We start from the raw sequence: 18,273 nt of genomic DNA, 5'->3' as shown, positions 1-18,273 counted from the left end.
AATAAATGTATCGCATGCATGGATTGTGGCATATATAGTATGTCAACAGTATGTTAAATAATTGCACTGATGGCTCTGTTTCATCATATTTCTCTATGGTTTATGTAATAATGTGGGTCCAGTTAACTAGCTTCCATAGCAAGCTGTGTGACTCCATGAAATAGGGCTCTTACAGAACTGGGACTTTCTTTCAAAGGGAAATTTCACTTTTCAGCACAGGCCATTTAAACTGACTGAACTAATTACTAGTTCTAATGATTTACCAAAATGTCCCTGACTTATGAGAGTTGGTAATTTTATTGTCAAGCTGAATTTACAAATCTGTGAAAAAGTAATTATACTTTTGCTGAGTGATTTTTCTATCACAGTGGCTGTATTACGGATAGGGTCATTTACCAACCTTTTCAATTGAAGACAGTCTTCAGCAAGTGAGAGGTGGCAGGCTGAAGGTAAAAACTGACATTTTGAAAATTAGAGATATTTCATGTGAGGACACACATCTCTAATAAATTTGATTTTCTGGTATGAAAAATAAATAAGTAATTTCATACTGGGCCTTCAATGCTGAGGAATGTGATAATATAATTGTTCAACTTTAATAGAGATATGATTAAATAAGTTTTAAGATTTTAAGAAAATAAGATTTTTTATCTAAAAATATTTGACCATTGCTGGAAATTTCTTAAGCAAATAAAATAAGCTTTTCCAGTAGAAAAGCTTTCCTCTTTTCTGATTGGATGGGGAGGATTTGGGGCCTAATCATGCAACCTTTTCTTTCACAAGTAATCCTTATACAGACTCTTTGCAAGTCAGTGAACTACTCCAAAGGTTGCAAGATCAGACATGGCTGATGTAGTTACAGGCAATCATCTCTTTGCACAGCAAGTGTTCTCAAAATGTGACAGTGTAACTACAGTATTAATAAATTCAGGGGAGGGGAACATTTCAATGCTATGTATTTCAGTTTTCAAAATAGTAATGAGGAATTTATGTAAAATACAGTAGCAAATACAGTGTGCTGCCCCTAAGATGGCTTCCTTTTGAGCAGATTCTAAATTCACACAGTGCTAAGCTATCAGAATAACATCAGTTTAGAAATTTCCACTGAGTAACTGTTATTGATTATAAAAGTTAAGTTACATGAAGTAATATATTACTTTTCTGGCAGAATTACAATATTAATGGATGAAGGAAAGGCAGTATGCAATATACAATACATTTAGATTTAATTAAAGCATTGTATACTGTATTCATTAAATCTTACATGGCAAATTCAATTGAATACTGGCTAAAAAACTAGACAAAGGAAAATGATCCATGGCATTGTATCAAGTTAAGAGAGTAGAAGAGTCTGCTAAAATCTATGGTAGGTTCAGTATCATTCAATATCTTCCTCAGTGATCTAGAAGAGGAAGTGAACAGAATGCTAGTGAAATTTTCAGATGATACTAAATTGTGACCATTTCAAAGAGACCTAGAGAGATTAGAAACATAAGAAGAAAATAACAAAATGAGATTCATCTTGGAAAAATGCAAACTAATATGTATGCAGACAAATAATTCAAAAGCCATGTACTGAATGGTAGGGAGCAGCCTGGGAAACAGTAATGCTGAAAAAGATTTATGAGTGATAGATTACAAAATCATGTCTGATTTGCTATGTGCTATGGATACAAAAAAGGCCAATGCAATTTAAGGCTGCAGCATCATGTGTGCAGCAGCCTCACATCACAAAGGAGGGAGGTAATAGGTCCTTTCTGTGTGACTCTATTGTGACATACCTGGCATGTTGCTTTCAATTCTAGGCACATTAGAAGAAAGATATTGACAAAGCTGAGGGAGTCCAGAGAACAGCAACAAAAATGTTAAGGGGATTGGAGCAGATTGGCTTATGAGTAAAGATAAAATGACTGAATATGCATAGCTTGGTAAGAGACTATTGAGGATGTCTACCAATATTGAAGAGTATAAACCATGAGGAGGAAGAGGAATTATTTAGGATGCTGCTTTGGAGAGTATAACTAGGAGCAACAGAATGAAATTAAAGAAAAATAAAAGACAGAATTTTAGGAAAAGCATCTTGACAGTGAAACGTATTAGGCTGTGGAATAGTCTCCCAGCAGCTAAATACCAGGTAAGGTAGTATCTGATTCAGTAGCCTAATAAATACATAGAATTATCACTTACTTATGAATTTAAAATAAGGTAGTTAATTAGTATTTAATACTTCGGATTTATTTTACTCTTACAAACTTAAAATTTTGTTCTCTACCAAATTAATCCTTTTGCATTTGGCAAATATATTTTCCCAGGTTTCTAATGGAACTAAAGGTGACTTTCTTTGCTTATTTGTACACCAGCATCACTGATGTTATGCCAGGCCTAGGAACATGGTATTAGTCTACATCTGCAATAAAGCCAGCAAAGAAAGTTTTTGGTGATCCTACAAAAAGGTGCTTATAAAAATGTTTGATGTGACAAGTGGTAGATTTTTAGTAGGTATTTAATGCATATTATATAAGGGCAACACCAGAGTTTGATAATTTCACATTAGATCAATTTCAAGTCTGAACTTTTTTACAATGGGCCTGATCTTGCAGTTGTTTTAAATGCAAAATTCACATTGACTTCATATGCAAGAGGACTCATTAATCTTAATATGGACAGAAATACAAAAGTATTACTATATGTCCTTTAGCAGTAACAGCAAGGAGCCGTAAACTTTTTTGTGCCTGTGTGGAGAAATTTGGGTCTGATTTTTTACCTACAGCGTTCAGATTTGTTTGGCTCTAACTTTACAAGCTTGTTATTAGAACACACAAAATCAGCGTCTGAACTGGAATGGTCCTTTGTATCAACCAGGAATGTTATTTTAAATTCCTTGAAGCTGGAATTAGAAATTCAGCTCTCTAACTCATTAAAGAGATGCTTTGTTGTCACAGACACAAGAACTAACCAACCAGTAATGGACCTGGAGCCAAAACAGCCATAAGAAAACAAGTAGAGTGATTCCTTTTAGGGACCAAGAATAGAAGGGGCAAATTAAGACAAAGTCATGATAAACACACTGGCCATATTTCCAAAGAGACCTCAACCTTGCCTCTGAATATCCATCCACAGAATGTTGGATTTTTGTACAAGGAAATTGGGTCAGTAGCTATTTAACTCCACACTTTTCACATATACACGTGGTTTGTGCCTGTAAATGCATGTTTATGTAGATCAAAGTCACCCAGGCAAAATTCCAAATGAAAATATAGGAGCCACTTTTGAAAATGCAGTCCATATTGTCCATTAATTTTTCCTGTGTTTTGAATACATTGATAGAATGTTGTGCTGAATACTCTTTGTAAAGGCCACAAGAATAAAGAGTCTTCCTAAATCGTTATGCATTGTGGGAGAAATTCTCAACCTGCTATAAGTAATTAAAAATGTATTCAGTGTTATTTGTGTTAACTAGCATGTCATAAAGGGAATAGCATTCTTCTTGGATTTACATGTCCTTGTTACCCCTGGATCTATTCAAACCTAGTTTAGGAGACAAAACCAAAATTTCTTTTCTTGTGTTAAAATAGATTTACCCTTCTATGAATCCTAGTGAGAAGAACAAAGAAAAAAGATCTGTTCAGTGGGGGAGGGGTACTGACAGCCAGGTGAAAGCAATTGGTCTTATACGATCCTAACACAGGAAATGCAGGATGTAGTTTAAGATGTACATTTTCAAAGCCCCAAACAGATTTTTCAGACGAATGATTCCCATTATAGTCAGTGGGAGTCATATGGCCAAAGCTCTATTCAGTACTTGAAAAGAGGAAGAGCTCAGCGTCCAGCAAACTCACTATGATTGCTACAAAAAACTTGTAACCATGTTCGCTATAGTTGCACCACTTGCACCATGCCCTTTTGGTTTAATATGGTGCCCTCTGCTGCTGAATATGTAAACAAAACAATGTGTCTTACCCTCATGGAGAAAGCCTCGTGTTATTCTATTTCTTTGTGTACTCATGCTATTCTTCGCAGGATATTATATAAGTGTCCTGAACAATTCAAAGACTGTGAAACTCCAGACAAATCTGTCATTTCCAGCTTTCTCTGAACAAACAGAAATACAGCCTTCTGTTTGTTTTTAAATCAAGATGTTTTAGGATGGCGAGAAGGAATGGTAAGATTCTGGCCTCCACCTCAATCCCTATGGGCTGCTCTGGTGAGTCATAACAGTCTGGAAGACCATCCCTGAAGCTGCTTTGGGCTGGCATACTTGGCCCCACACTGCCCCCTCTGGCCGCCCTGTTTCAGGAGATGCAGCATAGAACCGAAGTGTCTGACTGATCCATTTTCTGTAAGGAACACCACTGACTTCTTTGTTGGTGTAGCCGGAAATGTTGTTATCCAGGACACACTGATTCACTGTAGGTTAACTCTGTGAATTCCTGAACCAACTGTTAGGCTACTCCATATGTCAATGTGACTTTAAGGAAAATGCCCTCTTTGGTATGAAAATCTATATAAAATGCTCTTCTGTCTTAAATATAGTGTAACTCAGGGCTTGTCTACGCCATGAGGTAATGTGCTTTACAGAACTGTGTTTTCTAAAACGTTCTAACATGATGTGCATTAATTGGTCCATGCAGACTCTCCTGTTGTGCACTAAAGGTTCCCTAGTGCACCTTAACATAGTACTCTTTCAAACAGCACTGTGTTAGAGCACCAGCAGGATCTACATGGCCCAATTAATGCACAGTAAGTGCACTTTAGCAATCATACTCCTACAGAGCACATTACCCCACTGCGTAGACAAGCCCTTAGGCTATGGGAATGAGGACAAACCAGTAGTTTTTTACTTTTTTCCCAGGTTATCTAGTTCAGAATCATGGTGTGTTTCAAAAAGGTGTGCAAAAAATGGAATAGTCCAAATATTGTAATTTGAAGAGTAGGAAGTACTACTGATTAGTTCTCTGCATTCATGATTTTTTTCAGATGTTTTCCTTTGTACTGTCTTCATCTCTCTTCAGTTATCATATACTAGACTTCTGTAGTTTGTGTGCTCTTCTAAAATAGACATTTAATTCAAGACTAATAAAGTAGCAAATCTGGACTGGGCAATTCACGAAGCCAAATTCAATGTAATTTTTCTGTTAAAGTCTTGGAAGGTATGTTGTATTGAATCACAGCAGATTGCCCATAGTAATATTGAACTATAAATATTATAGAGATGAAGGATGATCTTATGACTGGAGTATAAGAGTATGACTCAGGAGATCTGAAGTCACTTCCTTCTCTGGTACGTGATATAGGCAAGTAATTTATCTCTGGGCTTCAGTTCCCCATCTGTAAAACTGGAATAACATTTCCCCTACATCTGAGGAGTGCTATGAGAATAAATCTGTAGTCTTGGGTAGTGCTCAGGTGCTATAGGAATATCTTATAAATACCTAGATCTAGATAGTTCAGTAGTGCTCTTAATTGTTCAACAGATCAAGATTGGTGATCTGTTGTGATTAAATCAAACCCTTTGAATTTCTGCTAGAAAACTGCCATGGGATGTTTAATTACTGTAAATGGTCAAGACCTCAGCATTCTTTTTCATGAAAAAAACAGCGCTATGCCTAGCGTGATCATATGTTCCTTTTTCATAGATTCATAGATACTAAGGTCAGAAGGGACCATTATGATCATCTAGTCCAACCTCCTGCACAACGCAGGCCACAGAATCTCACCCACCCACTCCTGCGAAAAACCTCTCACCTATGTCTGAGCTATTGAAGTCCTCAAATCGTGGTTTAAAGACTTCAAGGAGCAGAGAATCCTCCAGCAAGTGACCCATGCCCCATGCTACACAGGAAGGCGAACAACCTCCAGGGCCTCTTCCAGTCTGCCCTGGAGGAAAATTCCTTCCCGACCCCAAATATGGCGATCAGCTAAACCCTGAGCATATGGGCAGGATTCACCAGCCAGATACCCAGGAAAGAATTCTCTGTAGTAACTCAGATCCCACCCCATCTAACATCCCATCACAGGCCATTGGGCCTATTTACCATGAATATTTAAAGATCAATTAATCATGTTATCCCATCATACAATCTCCTCCATAAACTTACCGAGTTTAACCTTAAAGCCAGATAGGTCTTTTGCCCCCACTGCTTCCCTTGGAAGGCTATTCCAAAACTTCACTCCTCTGATGGTTAGAAACCTTCATCTAATTTCAAGTCTAAACTTCCCAATGACCAGTTTATATCCATTTGTTCTTGTGTCCACATTGGTACTGAGCTTAAATAATTCCTCTCCCTCTCCGGTATTTATCCCTCTGATATATTTATAGAGAGCAATCATATCTCCCCTCAACCTTCTTTTGGTTAGGCTAAACAAGCCAAGCTCCTTGAGTCTCCTTTTGTAAGACAGGTTTCCCATTCCTCGGATCATCCTAGTAGCCCTTCTCTGTACCTGTTCCAGTTTGAATTCACCCTTCTTAAACATGGGAGACCAGAACTGCACACATCTGCACTCCAGGTGAGGTTTCACCAATGCCTTGTATAACGGTATTAAAACTTCCTTATCTCTACTGGAAATACCTCGCCTGATGCATCCCAAGACCGCATTAGCTTTTTTCACAGCCATATCACATTGGCGGCTCATAGTCCTCCTATGATCAACCAACACTCCAAGGTCCTTCTCCTCCTCCGTTACTTTTAATTGATGCGTCCCCAGCTTATAACTAAAATTCTTGTTATTAATCCCTAAATGCATCACCTTGCACTTCTCACTATTAAATTTGATCCTATTACTATTACTCCGGTTTACAAGGTCATCCAGATCTTCCTGTATGATTTCCTGGTCTCTCTCTAAATTGGCAATACCTCCCAGCTTTGTATCATCCGCAAACTTTATTAGCACACTCCCACTTTTTGTGCCAAGGTCAATAATAAAAAGTTTAAATAAGATTGGTACCAAAACTGATCCCTGAGGAACTCCACTGGTAACCTCCCTCCAGCCAGACAGTTCACCTTTCAGTAGGACCCGCTGTCGTTTCCCTGTTAACCATTTCCTTATCCACCTTTCAATTTTCATATTGATCCCTGTCTTTTCCAATTTAACTAATAATTCCCCATGTGGCATAGTATCAAATGCCTTACTGAAATCTAGGTAAATGAGATCCACTGCGTTTCCTTTGTCTAAAAAATCTGTTACTTTCTCAAAGAAGGAGATCAGGTTGGTTTGGCACGATCTACCTTTTGTAAAACCATGTTGTATTTTGTCCCGTTTTTGGCTAGGCCCATCCCTTTTGTAAGCCTTGTCCCGACTTTTTGACAAAAGTGGCATTTGTCCCATTTGCTTTTACCAACTTGATCAGTTGGCAAGAGCAAAGAGGACAAATGCCCACTTTTGTCAAAAAAAGTGGGGTGTGGAGGAACATGCGGGGGGAGGAGGGTGTGAACAGTGATGCCAGCCCCATGCAGGAGAGGAGGCAGGGCTTGGGTGGAGGATAGGCAGGGCTTGAGCTAGCAGCAATGCCTGCACCAGGCTTGTGGGGGTGGGGGGGGCAGGCAGGGCTCGGGCAAGCAGCAATTCCAGCCCTGTGTGGGGTCAGGGGGCAAGGCTCTGGCAAGCAGCTCAGGCCAGGGGCTAGCCCCATGCGGTGTCCCATTTTCCCTTTGGGAAATATGGTCAACCTAACTATGCCCCATAACATCATATTGAGACATTGGCTCCAACTTGATTCAGGGCAGTGTTGCCTACTGAATCACCAACATCATTCTTCAGGCAGGCATTGGGTTAGTTAGTTTCTGAGTGGCAAAGAGTCCTGTGGCACCTTATAGACTAACAGACGTATTGGAGCATGAGCTTTCGTGGGTGAATACCCACTTCGTTGGATGATCCACGAAAGCTCATGCTCCACTACATCTGTTAGTCTATAAGGTGCCTCAGGACTCTTTGCTGCTTTTACAGATCCAGACTAACACAGCTACCCCTCTGACGTTAGTTTATGATATATGATAAACTGGCATACTATAGCTACACATTACTACATTTTAAATACAATCATATGAGTTTAAGAATAAGGGGGGGGCTGTATTTCAGAAACTTTAAACTAAGAGTATGCTGTACCTTTCTGCCAAATGACAGAGCACTTTAGGCTGCACAAAAGAATCCAATACCCTTTGGAAAGTATTTTAAAAAACAAAGTTTAAAATAAATTTATCCCACTGGAGCTGCCAGTATTTTGGACTGTTGTTTTTTCATGCTGGATGAAGAATTCTGTCACTTACTTTTCTGCTCCTTGGACAGTTTCCTTTAAGCTATTTTATACCACTGAGGTGTGTGGTACAGGGTCCCATTCAGTGCCAATCCACAGAGGACATGAGGTTTTACAGCCCCGAGCTACAGAGCCTTGGTTCTTTAGCTCAAGTTGTAGCAGCTCATGTATTTAACTTTGGAGATCCTCATTTTCGTCCCAGATGTGTTGGCCAAGGTGGCAGCTCACTAGCGGTAATTCATACTTGTTCCCATTTTTTGCTGCAAAATGTAAACATTTTCATATGGAAATTAATGCATTGACGATATAAAAATAATGAAATCAAAAGGTCTGCATTAGACAAAAGATTTGTTTAAAAAACCAAAAGCACTCAGAATCCATAATTACTACTAATATAAATTTCAAATAAGATGATTTAAATAGATAGCAGACTCATTACATAGGCTGAAATGGCTTTTTAACATAATTATGCCTGCATGATGCATATTGCTTATCTGTGCTGTGTGCTTAGCTTAAGGTTGAAAAGATACAGAATTAACATGCCTTCTTTCGTAAGAAGACCAAGAGTGGCTGAAAGCAACATTGCTAAAATCATGTGTGTCTATCTACCATTGGTCAGTCTGAGTACTTTTTTGTACACACTAAAGAAGAAAACAGATTTAAATGTTTTCTTAACAAGGAATCTTCATATGCTGCCATTAAGTGTACTGAACAAAGTGTTATACACAAAACAAGCAACTAGCCATTATATTTGTTCTATAATTATGATCCTTTCTTTTACAGGACACATAATAGGTTTTAGATCCTAATTGTTCATGCTGCCAAAGATAATACTCAGCTTTTGAAAAATTATTTTTAAAGTGCTTGACATTTTCCATATTCTGTGTAACATTATGCAATGACCACTGGAAGAGCAAGCTGAAAAAGGAGGCATTTTAAAACAAGTGGTCTGTGACAAAAACAAACATGTTCCATGTAGAATCCCATCTTCATTCTTGGGTTTATTTCATTCCCTTTCCGCCTATTATTTGTTTTTTGTGTGTGTGTTTGTCGTGTTTATGTGACATGACATTTCCAGCACTTTGCTCAGTGTGTGCCTTTTCCTTCCCTTTTCCTTCACAACGGCTCCAGACTGATCATATAAACCCAGATGACATAGATTTAGAAAATGAACCCTGGTATAAATTCTTTTCAGAACTGGAATTTGGATGTCCGGTAAGTGAGGATAGAATATTAATATTTAAACATCAGGATAATATATTGCTAAAATACAATTCACCAAATACCAAAGAGACGTGTGTCTATCTTCCTCATTACATTAAACTCATCAGTATTACATCTTCATCAGTGTATGCTAACATTTGTTTCTATGTAATATGGGCCCAATTTTTGATTCACAACTCAGGAAAATAGCCCACTAAAGTCCGTAGGAGTTGTACCTGAGAAAGAACAGCAGAATTGGGTCCAGTGTATACGTTCGGCCATTTTCTTTATTGAGTGCTTAATCTGCCAAAACACTGATTTTAATCACTAATTAAGGTGCATAGACTACATAAAATAAGTGGTATATACAAGTTGCTAAGTGTAATATCAGTTGTATATGAAACATAATTGATTACGACTTTTACTAAATTTTTGCATTTGGAAAATTAAATTAATTAAATTATCAAGAGTAGAAGACATTTTTAAAAATTATAGATTCCAAACAGACTAAAGCCAAAAGCACTCAGTTTTGTATGAAGGAATGTGTCTACTTTTAATACACATACACACCCACACACAGTGGACGCCATTTAGAAACTCAACATTGGTATGCTTGTCACTATGGCATCTCTATCCTAAGTATAGTAGATACTACAGTTAATGCAAGAGTCTGTGGCAATAAATGTTGACTTTTGGAGGGTAGAGGTTGAAAGAGAGGTGTGTGGGATTCAACATTTATTGACACAGGCACCTACAGTAACTGCAGTGTTACAGTGACAAATACACCAACGTTGCATTTTTAAATGGTGCCCGTTTTGTGTGCGTGTGCCTCACCCACACACACATACATGCAGGATATATAATTTTATAGTTAAATAGGTGATGGTAGTTTTAATTTAAACTAGACATCTACTTGAATCTGCATACTGTTTGGGTCTGCTCCAGCTTTCACTAAGGGTATGTCTTCACTAGCCGCCGGATCGGAGGGCAGCGATCGATCCAGCGGGGATCGATTTAGCGTGTCTAGTCTAGATGTGATAAATCGACCCCCGAGCACTCTCCTGTTGACTCGTGTACTCCAGGGCCTTGAGAGGCACAGGCAGAGTCGATGGGGAAGCAGCAGCAGTCGACTCACCGCGGTGAAGACACCACGGTAAGTCGATCTAAGTACGTCGACTTCAGCTACATTATTCACGTAGCTGAAGTTGTGTAACTTAGATCGACTCCCCCCCCTTCCCCGGTGTAGATCAGGGCTAAGTCAATAACAAAACCCACATTGACTTCAATGAGAGCAGAAGCAAGCGCTTTATATGCAACTGAAAAGGACTGCAAACCTATATATATTAATACAAACCATTAAATTATTTTCAAAGCTTTAGATATATAATCCTAATTTTTCTTTTTCACTGAAACAATGCATTTGATATTTAAGTATTTTTTTTTAATTTATAGTCCAACAGTCTGTAATATATCCTCATATTTTCATCAAACAGACTAACCTTAACCTCATTTTATCTAGCTTTTAAAACTGTTTTTAATCATCATTCATCCATATGTAGGCAGGGCATAGGCAGGTTAAAAAAATTCTATCTAGAGACAAAAATATCACTCGTCATTATTATCCTCTATAACAGGGGTGGCCAACCTGTGGCTCCGGATCCACATGCGGCTCTTCAGAAGTTAATATGCAGCTCCTTGTATAGGCACCGACTCCAGGGTTGGAGCTACAGGCGCCAACTTTCCAGTGTGCAAGGGGGTGCTCACTGCTCAACCCCTGGCTCTGCCACAGGCCCTGCCCTCACTCCACCCCTTCCCATCTCCTCCCCTGAGTTGGCCGTGCCCTGGCTCCTCCCTCTCTGAGCCTCCTGCACGGAACAAAACAGCTGATCGGGAGGTGCGGAGAGGGAGGGGAAGGTGCTGATCGGCAGGGCTGCCAGTGGGCGGGAGGCACTGGGAAAGGGGGGGGGCTCCCCATATAGAAATTTCACCAACAGGCAATAAATACTCAATCATAGAATATCAGGGTTGGAAGGGACCTCAGGAGATCATCTAGTCCAACCCCCTGCTCAAAGCAGGACCAATCCCCAATTTTTGCCCCAGATCCCTAAATGGCTCCCTCAAGGATTGAACTCACAACCCTGAGTTTAGCAGGCCAATGCTCAAACCACTGAGCTATCCTTTATTCTGCATTCTTCTGTCTCACCCGTTTTTAAACTGTTGGTATTAATTCAACTATCCACGTTTTAAGCTGGAAGTTTTACTCACTAAAATTACTAATATTTTATTAAGATGCTTGATATTATTGCAAAATTATTGTACCACGCTCTTCCTTCCAGTCAACCCCCATTTTGCTGCATATGTGTCACTCTTGTATCTGATGCTGTCAACACTCAGTTTCTAACTATGTCACCTTCTCCACATGTTTCATTCCTTGCTGCCATTGATACTCCATTTCATCTCTACACTTCTGCTTATATGGTGCAGCCTCCTAAAAAGCTTTTGGACTATGTTCAAGACAATTCTCCTGGTGTTTCCAATGAGGTAAATGAAGTATTCTTTCTTGTTCAGACAATTTGCTTGGGAAACAAGAGCATGACACTCACTAGTAATATCTGAGTTTGTTAATGTTTAGTCATTTCCTACCAGTAACTCCTGGGCCATTCATAATTCGGTATCATTTTATCTTTGTCTTCATATCTTTCCAGATCACTAGTGCATATGGATGTTGTTCTTATTACACTAGAAACTGAGTCCATATCCCAAAACCATCGAGAGTCACATTCAAAATTACAAAATAAACCATACATTTCTAAATCTTGATATATTCCTGCTTCCTCAGTTATACATTGATTTTAGATACCCATTAAAAAAGTCTACAAGAACAGGATTGGTAATTAATATATCTGGCGGCAAATTATAGCCTTCAAGTGAAAGTCATGTTGGATGAGCTTTTTTTCACTGAAATATTTATAATTAGGTTTCCTAGCCAAGAAAACCAGCAATGAATTGTGGCTGTAAATTAGTAACTGAAGAATTGATAGTTGTCATGATTCTGATTAAATAACATCAGAATTAAGTATAGGACTGACTGCCATTTCCCTGCACTAAATGGGACAGATCCAGATTTTCATTTTTTGTCCCATGTCATGCTGTACTTGAGCACAAGACAGTGTCCTGTCACAATGTGGTGTTAAGTCATTCACGATTCTTGATTAGCTTTCATTCCCCCATCCCAAAAAAATTAATGTCTTCAAGGATTACAAGAAAAACAAGGCTCCTCATTGTTCACTGCATTGCAGACTATTCAAGTGTGCTTTTAGTTTCAGCAACCTGGCAAAACCTCAACTCCTTAGCTTCAAATGAGAATTGAGGGCACTCAGTCAATAACAGAGGAAGCCATTTGAATCGCCCAGGATATGACCTTTTGGGGTTTGTGTCCAGTAGAGCTAGATAAAATATTTATAACTACTGTGTTGGTTTTGTGTTTATTTAATTTACAAAACTTGTCTGTTTTTTAAAGTGAGTGTCTGTGAAATTGCAGTAATTCTTGAAAAACTATTTCCTCAAATATTTTTTACTTTAGATGTTCATGAAAATATTTAAAACAACAATACTTTGTTCAAAAATACCATGTTTGTGAAATTTAGTGGATTAAACAAAATTTCAGGGAGCAAAGTCATGCCAAATAAATGGCCAAAAATTTACACTGAGTTTCATGGGGACACACAAAAACTTTCAACAATTTTTCCTAGCTCTGGTATCAGTCACTATAAAGGCCCTGATTTGGCAAAACAGCCCATGGTCAGGAAAGCAATCAGATAAGGACTTAACTTTAAGCACCTGGTTACGTGCTTTTCTGAATAAGGAGGAATTAAGAATGTGCTGAAGTGCTTTGCTGAAAAAAAATTAACATTTTGTCAAGCTTAATTCCCATATTGAGCTATTTTACAAATTACCCTTTTATTAGTTGGCAGTATAGGGAGCAGGTGCACAAGAACGTTAGGTAGTACTGAGAGTATGTGTAGGTGGGTTGATGGATGTGGTTTGCTGTGCATTGGACAGCTCCTGGAGGTGGCAGAAAGGACAATGACATGTAGCAACTAATGAACAGGATCCCTACACTGTTGCTAGAAACATTGATACCAGCTCCAGGCCTTCCGAGACATAATGCCTTCCACCACAAAGGGCACATCCTCCCTCCTTTAGCCTCCTTTTACACAGCTTCACCTGTAGGAGCTTTGTAAGCAGTCAAATGTATACGCTCTTCACTTATTTTTAGAGGATTCTGTACATGAAAATGTAAAACTATGGTGTAAATTAGTACAATGCAGTGTACTATAGCATCCTTCATATGCACAAAATGCTTCAAAGAGGGAGTCAAACACAAAGAGAAAAGGAAGGGTAAGATCAAAGTGATTCAGTGTCTTGAACGGAGGATAGGAAAGAGCTCACAAAAGGCAGCCAGCATGCACCTTTGTCTGTCTTAGTTTGATCACACTCACGTACTTGTTTACCAGCCTGGAGAGTTTGTTGGACAATAAACTAAAAGCTTAAAAGTTAAGGGTTCAATTGTGTGATTTACACACAGGGCATCATAGGAGACAGGATGAAGTCATGCTGCCCCTGAGAGCACCCAGAGAGAGTGTACCTCAGGGGGCACAATCCCGCTAGGATTCATAAAGACTAGGGCTCTGACTTGTTAGGCTGCTGACTGGGGGACAAGACCCTCCCTCCTCCCTATTTCAAGCCCTGATGATTTGCTCATGGGAAAGAACAAAGACTGAGCAGTCACTACTCACAGGGACTACTATTGTGATGGGCCCTTCTGTGGATCAAGGCGGGGGTGAGAGGCCATGTCACATCCAATCAGTCTGGCCCAAATGCTGGTTGGCAAAAATTGTTGTTCAACGACCAGCCTCAGCTGGCATAGCAGTTCTTTACATTTTTAATGGGCTCTGTCCTCCTTGGTTCAGGTTTGGCTAGAGTTTATATTGTAGTCCCCACGGTATGTACTCCTCGAAGGGCCACTACAAGTGATCTAAAGTCATCGCTCTCTCTGTTGTTGGGTGGCTAATACCATGTGAACTGATGGTCTCACTCTGATTTCTAGAGGAAAGGGGATATCACAAGAAAATCCACCTTCAGTATTAATCTGCAACTGTTATGTCAGTGAACATAGCTCTAACTAGGACCACACTTAAGCTCAAACTTTTGTATTAGTGCCTACAGTATGATTATGATTGGTGCAATACAGATTAGACAGCCACATGTTGTCAGTCCTGAGACCAAGACTGGGTGTGGGAGCTAAGTTACCTTTATTTACCTCATATAAATGTGGTCCCTCCACACACTTGACATGCATCAGTGGGACAGTATGGGAAAGCATACAAAACTGCTGAGGACCCTGCTCTCTTATGCTGTGCAAATAAACAGAGAACTTTGGTGTCTATGCCTGTCAGTGTAACTTCCTCAGTGTTGGCAAATTCTCACAATTGTATTCCACGCATTGCTATATTTGGGGTCAGTTTTAGAATCCCAGCGTCTGGAATCAGGCAGCTTATTTGAGAATCTCAACCTCCATTTTTTTAATAAGTAAGTTTCTAGCCCTCATGGTTGCAGAAAAAAGTTTGAAAACATGAATCATAAAGGCTAAAAAGCCAGGGAGCAAATAAAAAGCATTCAAGTTTTGTAATGTTTTTAAAATGTCTGACTCATGATTTTTGAACATGCCAGGGTGGCATTCTTCATCAGCCCTAAATTAATTCCAAATCTTTAGAAAATGAAATAAGGACAATTTCCTGAGATCGATAAACATGTTTAATATCTATGAAAACACTAAAGTATTATTAATAGAGCTTAGTAGTAGATTTGGCTCAAAAATGCAGTCCTCTATTTCAGCAGCATATGGAGAGGTTGTATTGTGATGCTTTGTTCCCTGTAAAACATGGATTATTGGAACTAGTTTCTCACTGTAAGCTTCACTCTAATCTACAGATAAAATGATTTCTTCATATGGCTTACCAGGCCTCGGAGACTTAGGTCTGCATTCAGCTATTTCTGTTTTTCATTTTTTTAATCCAATTCACTAATTATTTTATCTCTTCCAAAATGCATTACACTAATCAGATAGCAGCAGGCAACAATATAAAATAATGAATTAGCACATTAGCAAGCCAGATGACAAAAAGATTTGGAGACCCATCTTTCTCTGGGACGTTGAAACCTGCAAGCAATGTCTTTCCGTTGTTAGCAGAAAAAAGTGTGTCTGTAAGAAACAAAAGAGAAGCTAATTTAAAACATAATTTGTATTGTCATGTCCAAAAAGGACTGTTCTAAGAGCTGAAAGCTCTCCTCTCATGGGAAAGGGTGTATATGGGGTACACAAAAAGCTTCATGGGAAAAGGACACAATTTGTAGCAAACCATCTTTGCTGATGTATGCTCCTAATGTTAGAAAAAGCCAGGCACATGACGAGCAATAGTGGCACAGTCGTCCACCGAAAGGGCCATTGCTAAAGGAGTCATGCCATGTGGACAGAGCCATACTTCTGGGAACAGTGGTCCACACCATCCATCATTCCATGAATGTGTATGCTTCAGCACAGTGCTTTATGACCAAAGCTGGTAGAAGCAGTGGATGAGGAATAGAGAAATCTGCTATATGTATAAGCCACACATTGCAAGTTAATGTTGCCTGAGGCAATGTTAATGTGCAAAGCCTAACTCCTGTAATAACTTACTCCAGATATCAGTGGTATCATACATATTACTTTTGCTGTCACCTACTACTTCCTATTGTGTATCAGACAGCACTTTTTGGTTGCATGTACATCCATCATGCTCTCGTGTTGCATATGTTTTGGGGTTGTTTTGGGCATAACACATGCCAGCAAGGCCCTTTGTGTAGCACAAGTGCTTAGGCATCCTATTTTGTTTTCATTTTCAGCTATCCTCTTCTCTCTGTGGCACAGGAGCACAGTGGTATGCCACCAGTATTTTTACATGGGTTTCCACAAAAATATTTCCCCTTAGTTTGATAAACCTTGTTTTCCAATGGTGCATGCACTGCAGAGAGGAAGGATGAGGGACAAAGGATTCAATTCTTTTTTCCCCATCAATTTAAAATAAATGAAAATACCTGCCATTAGGTGCAATCTGGTGCATGTCAACAGTATGCTATGTGCTCTTCTGAAGCAGTTTAAGAGCCCTAGGGAGAAGTCATCGCTGTCAAGATGCTATAACAGTGTCCAGAGGGATAAACTCCATCACAGGTAGTGAAATCGTCCCAGGTCTCCCTTCAGTGTGGTGACAGAATTTTAACAAAGGGACTCCAAGCCGTTCCCCAAGAGTACCCCAGTGTAGGAATATATGGCCTGTAGAAAACTTGTGTTCTTCGTTTGGCAGTATTTTTTGTCTGTGCATGGATGGCAAGATTAGTTGGTATGAACACAGAAATAGTGAAAACTTTGAAATGGAACAGTTTTCATGGAGGATTCCCAATTTAGTCTCACAGCTCGTTTCATTTCAGAATGAATTGAAAGAGAACAAAATGGGAACAGCTAGTGTATATATTTTGAAAGCTGGTCAAAAATGTACATTTTGAATGGGAATTTTTAAAACTTTTTCTCAATTTTCTGCAAATTTTGGGGAATTTTTTTGAAAATTAAAACGTTTTTGTTTTTACTAAAAATTTTAAATTTTAGATGTTCCACTGAAAAATCAGAAAATTGCGAGGGAAACAAATATGTTCTTTTCCTTTGAAAAGCCAGTTTTCATCCAAAAAAAAGTTTTGAGAAAAATTTTCAAGTTCATCTTAACAAGTTCATCTCTGCTCTTAACAAGTTCATCTCAATAGCTGATAAGCATTGTGGCAAAATAGCTTGTTCGCCTCAGTAGGCTCAGTCCTTTTTAGCCTTGGAGACTCAAGTTTGGGGCAAGGCGAATCCTTATAGGTGGCACAGGGTCCTGCTACTCCTCTCCTCAGTCAGTCCCTTGTGCTTGTTTTCCTTCCCTTCTGGGGAGCGAGTGCAGCCTCCCTACTGGGAAGGTTTGGGGTCTTGCTGCAAACAGCCTACTGACAGCTTCCCTGCTCCTCTCACTCCCTCATTCCTCCCCTCCTTCCACCCAGGGGAGGGTTTAAAAGGGTCCCAAGTAGTTGGGAGTCAGCTGAACCTAATTGGTTCCCTAGCAACCCCTTTTCCAGCTGAACCTTATTGCCCCCTTGTTCTCTCTCCTCAGTGGATAGGGAGGGGCCTTTTAATCCCCTGGGACTAATTATTACCACCCCACACTTTTGTAGCTTTTTGTCCTGGGTTTACCACAGCATATTAAAATCTAGCAGTGACTAGAAATAACAGGATAGCACTTCTATAGCACTTTTCATCAGTACATATCCAAGCACTTTACAAAGATACTATCTTTATCCAAATTTTATATTGGGGAAACTGAGGCACAGAGCGGCGATGAGACTTGCACAAGGTCACACAGCAGTCCAGTGGCAGAGCTGGGAATACAATCTAGGTCTTCTGAGTCCATACCTAATGTCCTATCCACAAGGCTATGCTATCTTCCAGTGAAACCTCAGACTTGTCACAGTCATGTCTGTTAACATTATATCCTGCCACTTGTGGCACTCCCAGTTGAAATCAGCTGACCAAGAGCAGCATGCAAAAACTGATAGCAGGATATTGCCCTTAGATTATACACTGTAAATAATAAAGGTCTCCACTGGATCCAGTTCTGCCATAATGTATATAAGAGCAAAACCAATAACTGTCCTTTGGTTATGGGGCAAGACGATGATAGCTGGCACTTAGGTTA

General features: G+C 39.3%; 1 protein-coding gene across 37 annotated transcripts in view; it reads left to right on the top strand.

Moving 5' to 3' along the window:
- SORBS2 (sorbin and SH3 domain containing 2) overlaps nt 1-18,273 on the top strand; it is a 405,939-nt gene that overhangs the window by 339,072 nt on the left and 48,594 nt on the right. For 26 of the 37 annotated variants that reach the window (XM_048847985.2, XM_075127865.1, XM_075127864.1 and 23 more), the window contains 2 exons: nt 9,383-9,466; nt 11,939-11,995. The exons of 8 other annotated variants lie outside the window; for them this stretch is intronic. In XM_048847985.2, the coding sequence (XP_048703942.1) occupies nt 9,383-9,466; nt 11,939-11,995 (141 nt within the window). The remainder of the gene's footprint in view (nt 1-9,382; nt 9,467-11,938; nt 11,996-18,273) is intronic. 3 more of the 37 variants (XM_048847990.2, XM_048847996.2, XM_048848009.2) reach the window with 1 other exon arrangement.

The sequence above is a fragment of the Caretta caretta genome, chromosome 4, assembly GCF_965140235.1.
Source record: "Caretta caretta isolate rCarCar2 chromosome 4, rCarCar1.hap1, whole genome shotgun sequence".
Classification (NCBI taxonomy): Eukaryota; Metazoa; Chordata; order Testudines; family Cheloniidae; genus Caretta; species Caretta caretta.
Note: the sequence above shows the minus strand (reverse complement) of the source record. Positions and strands in the feature narration are given on the sequence as shown.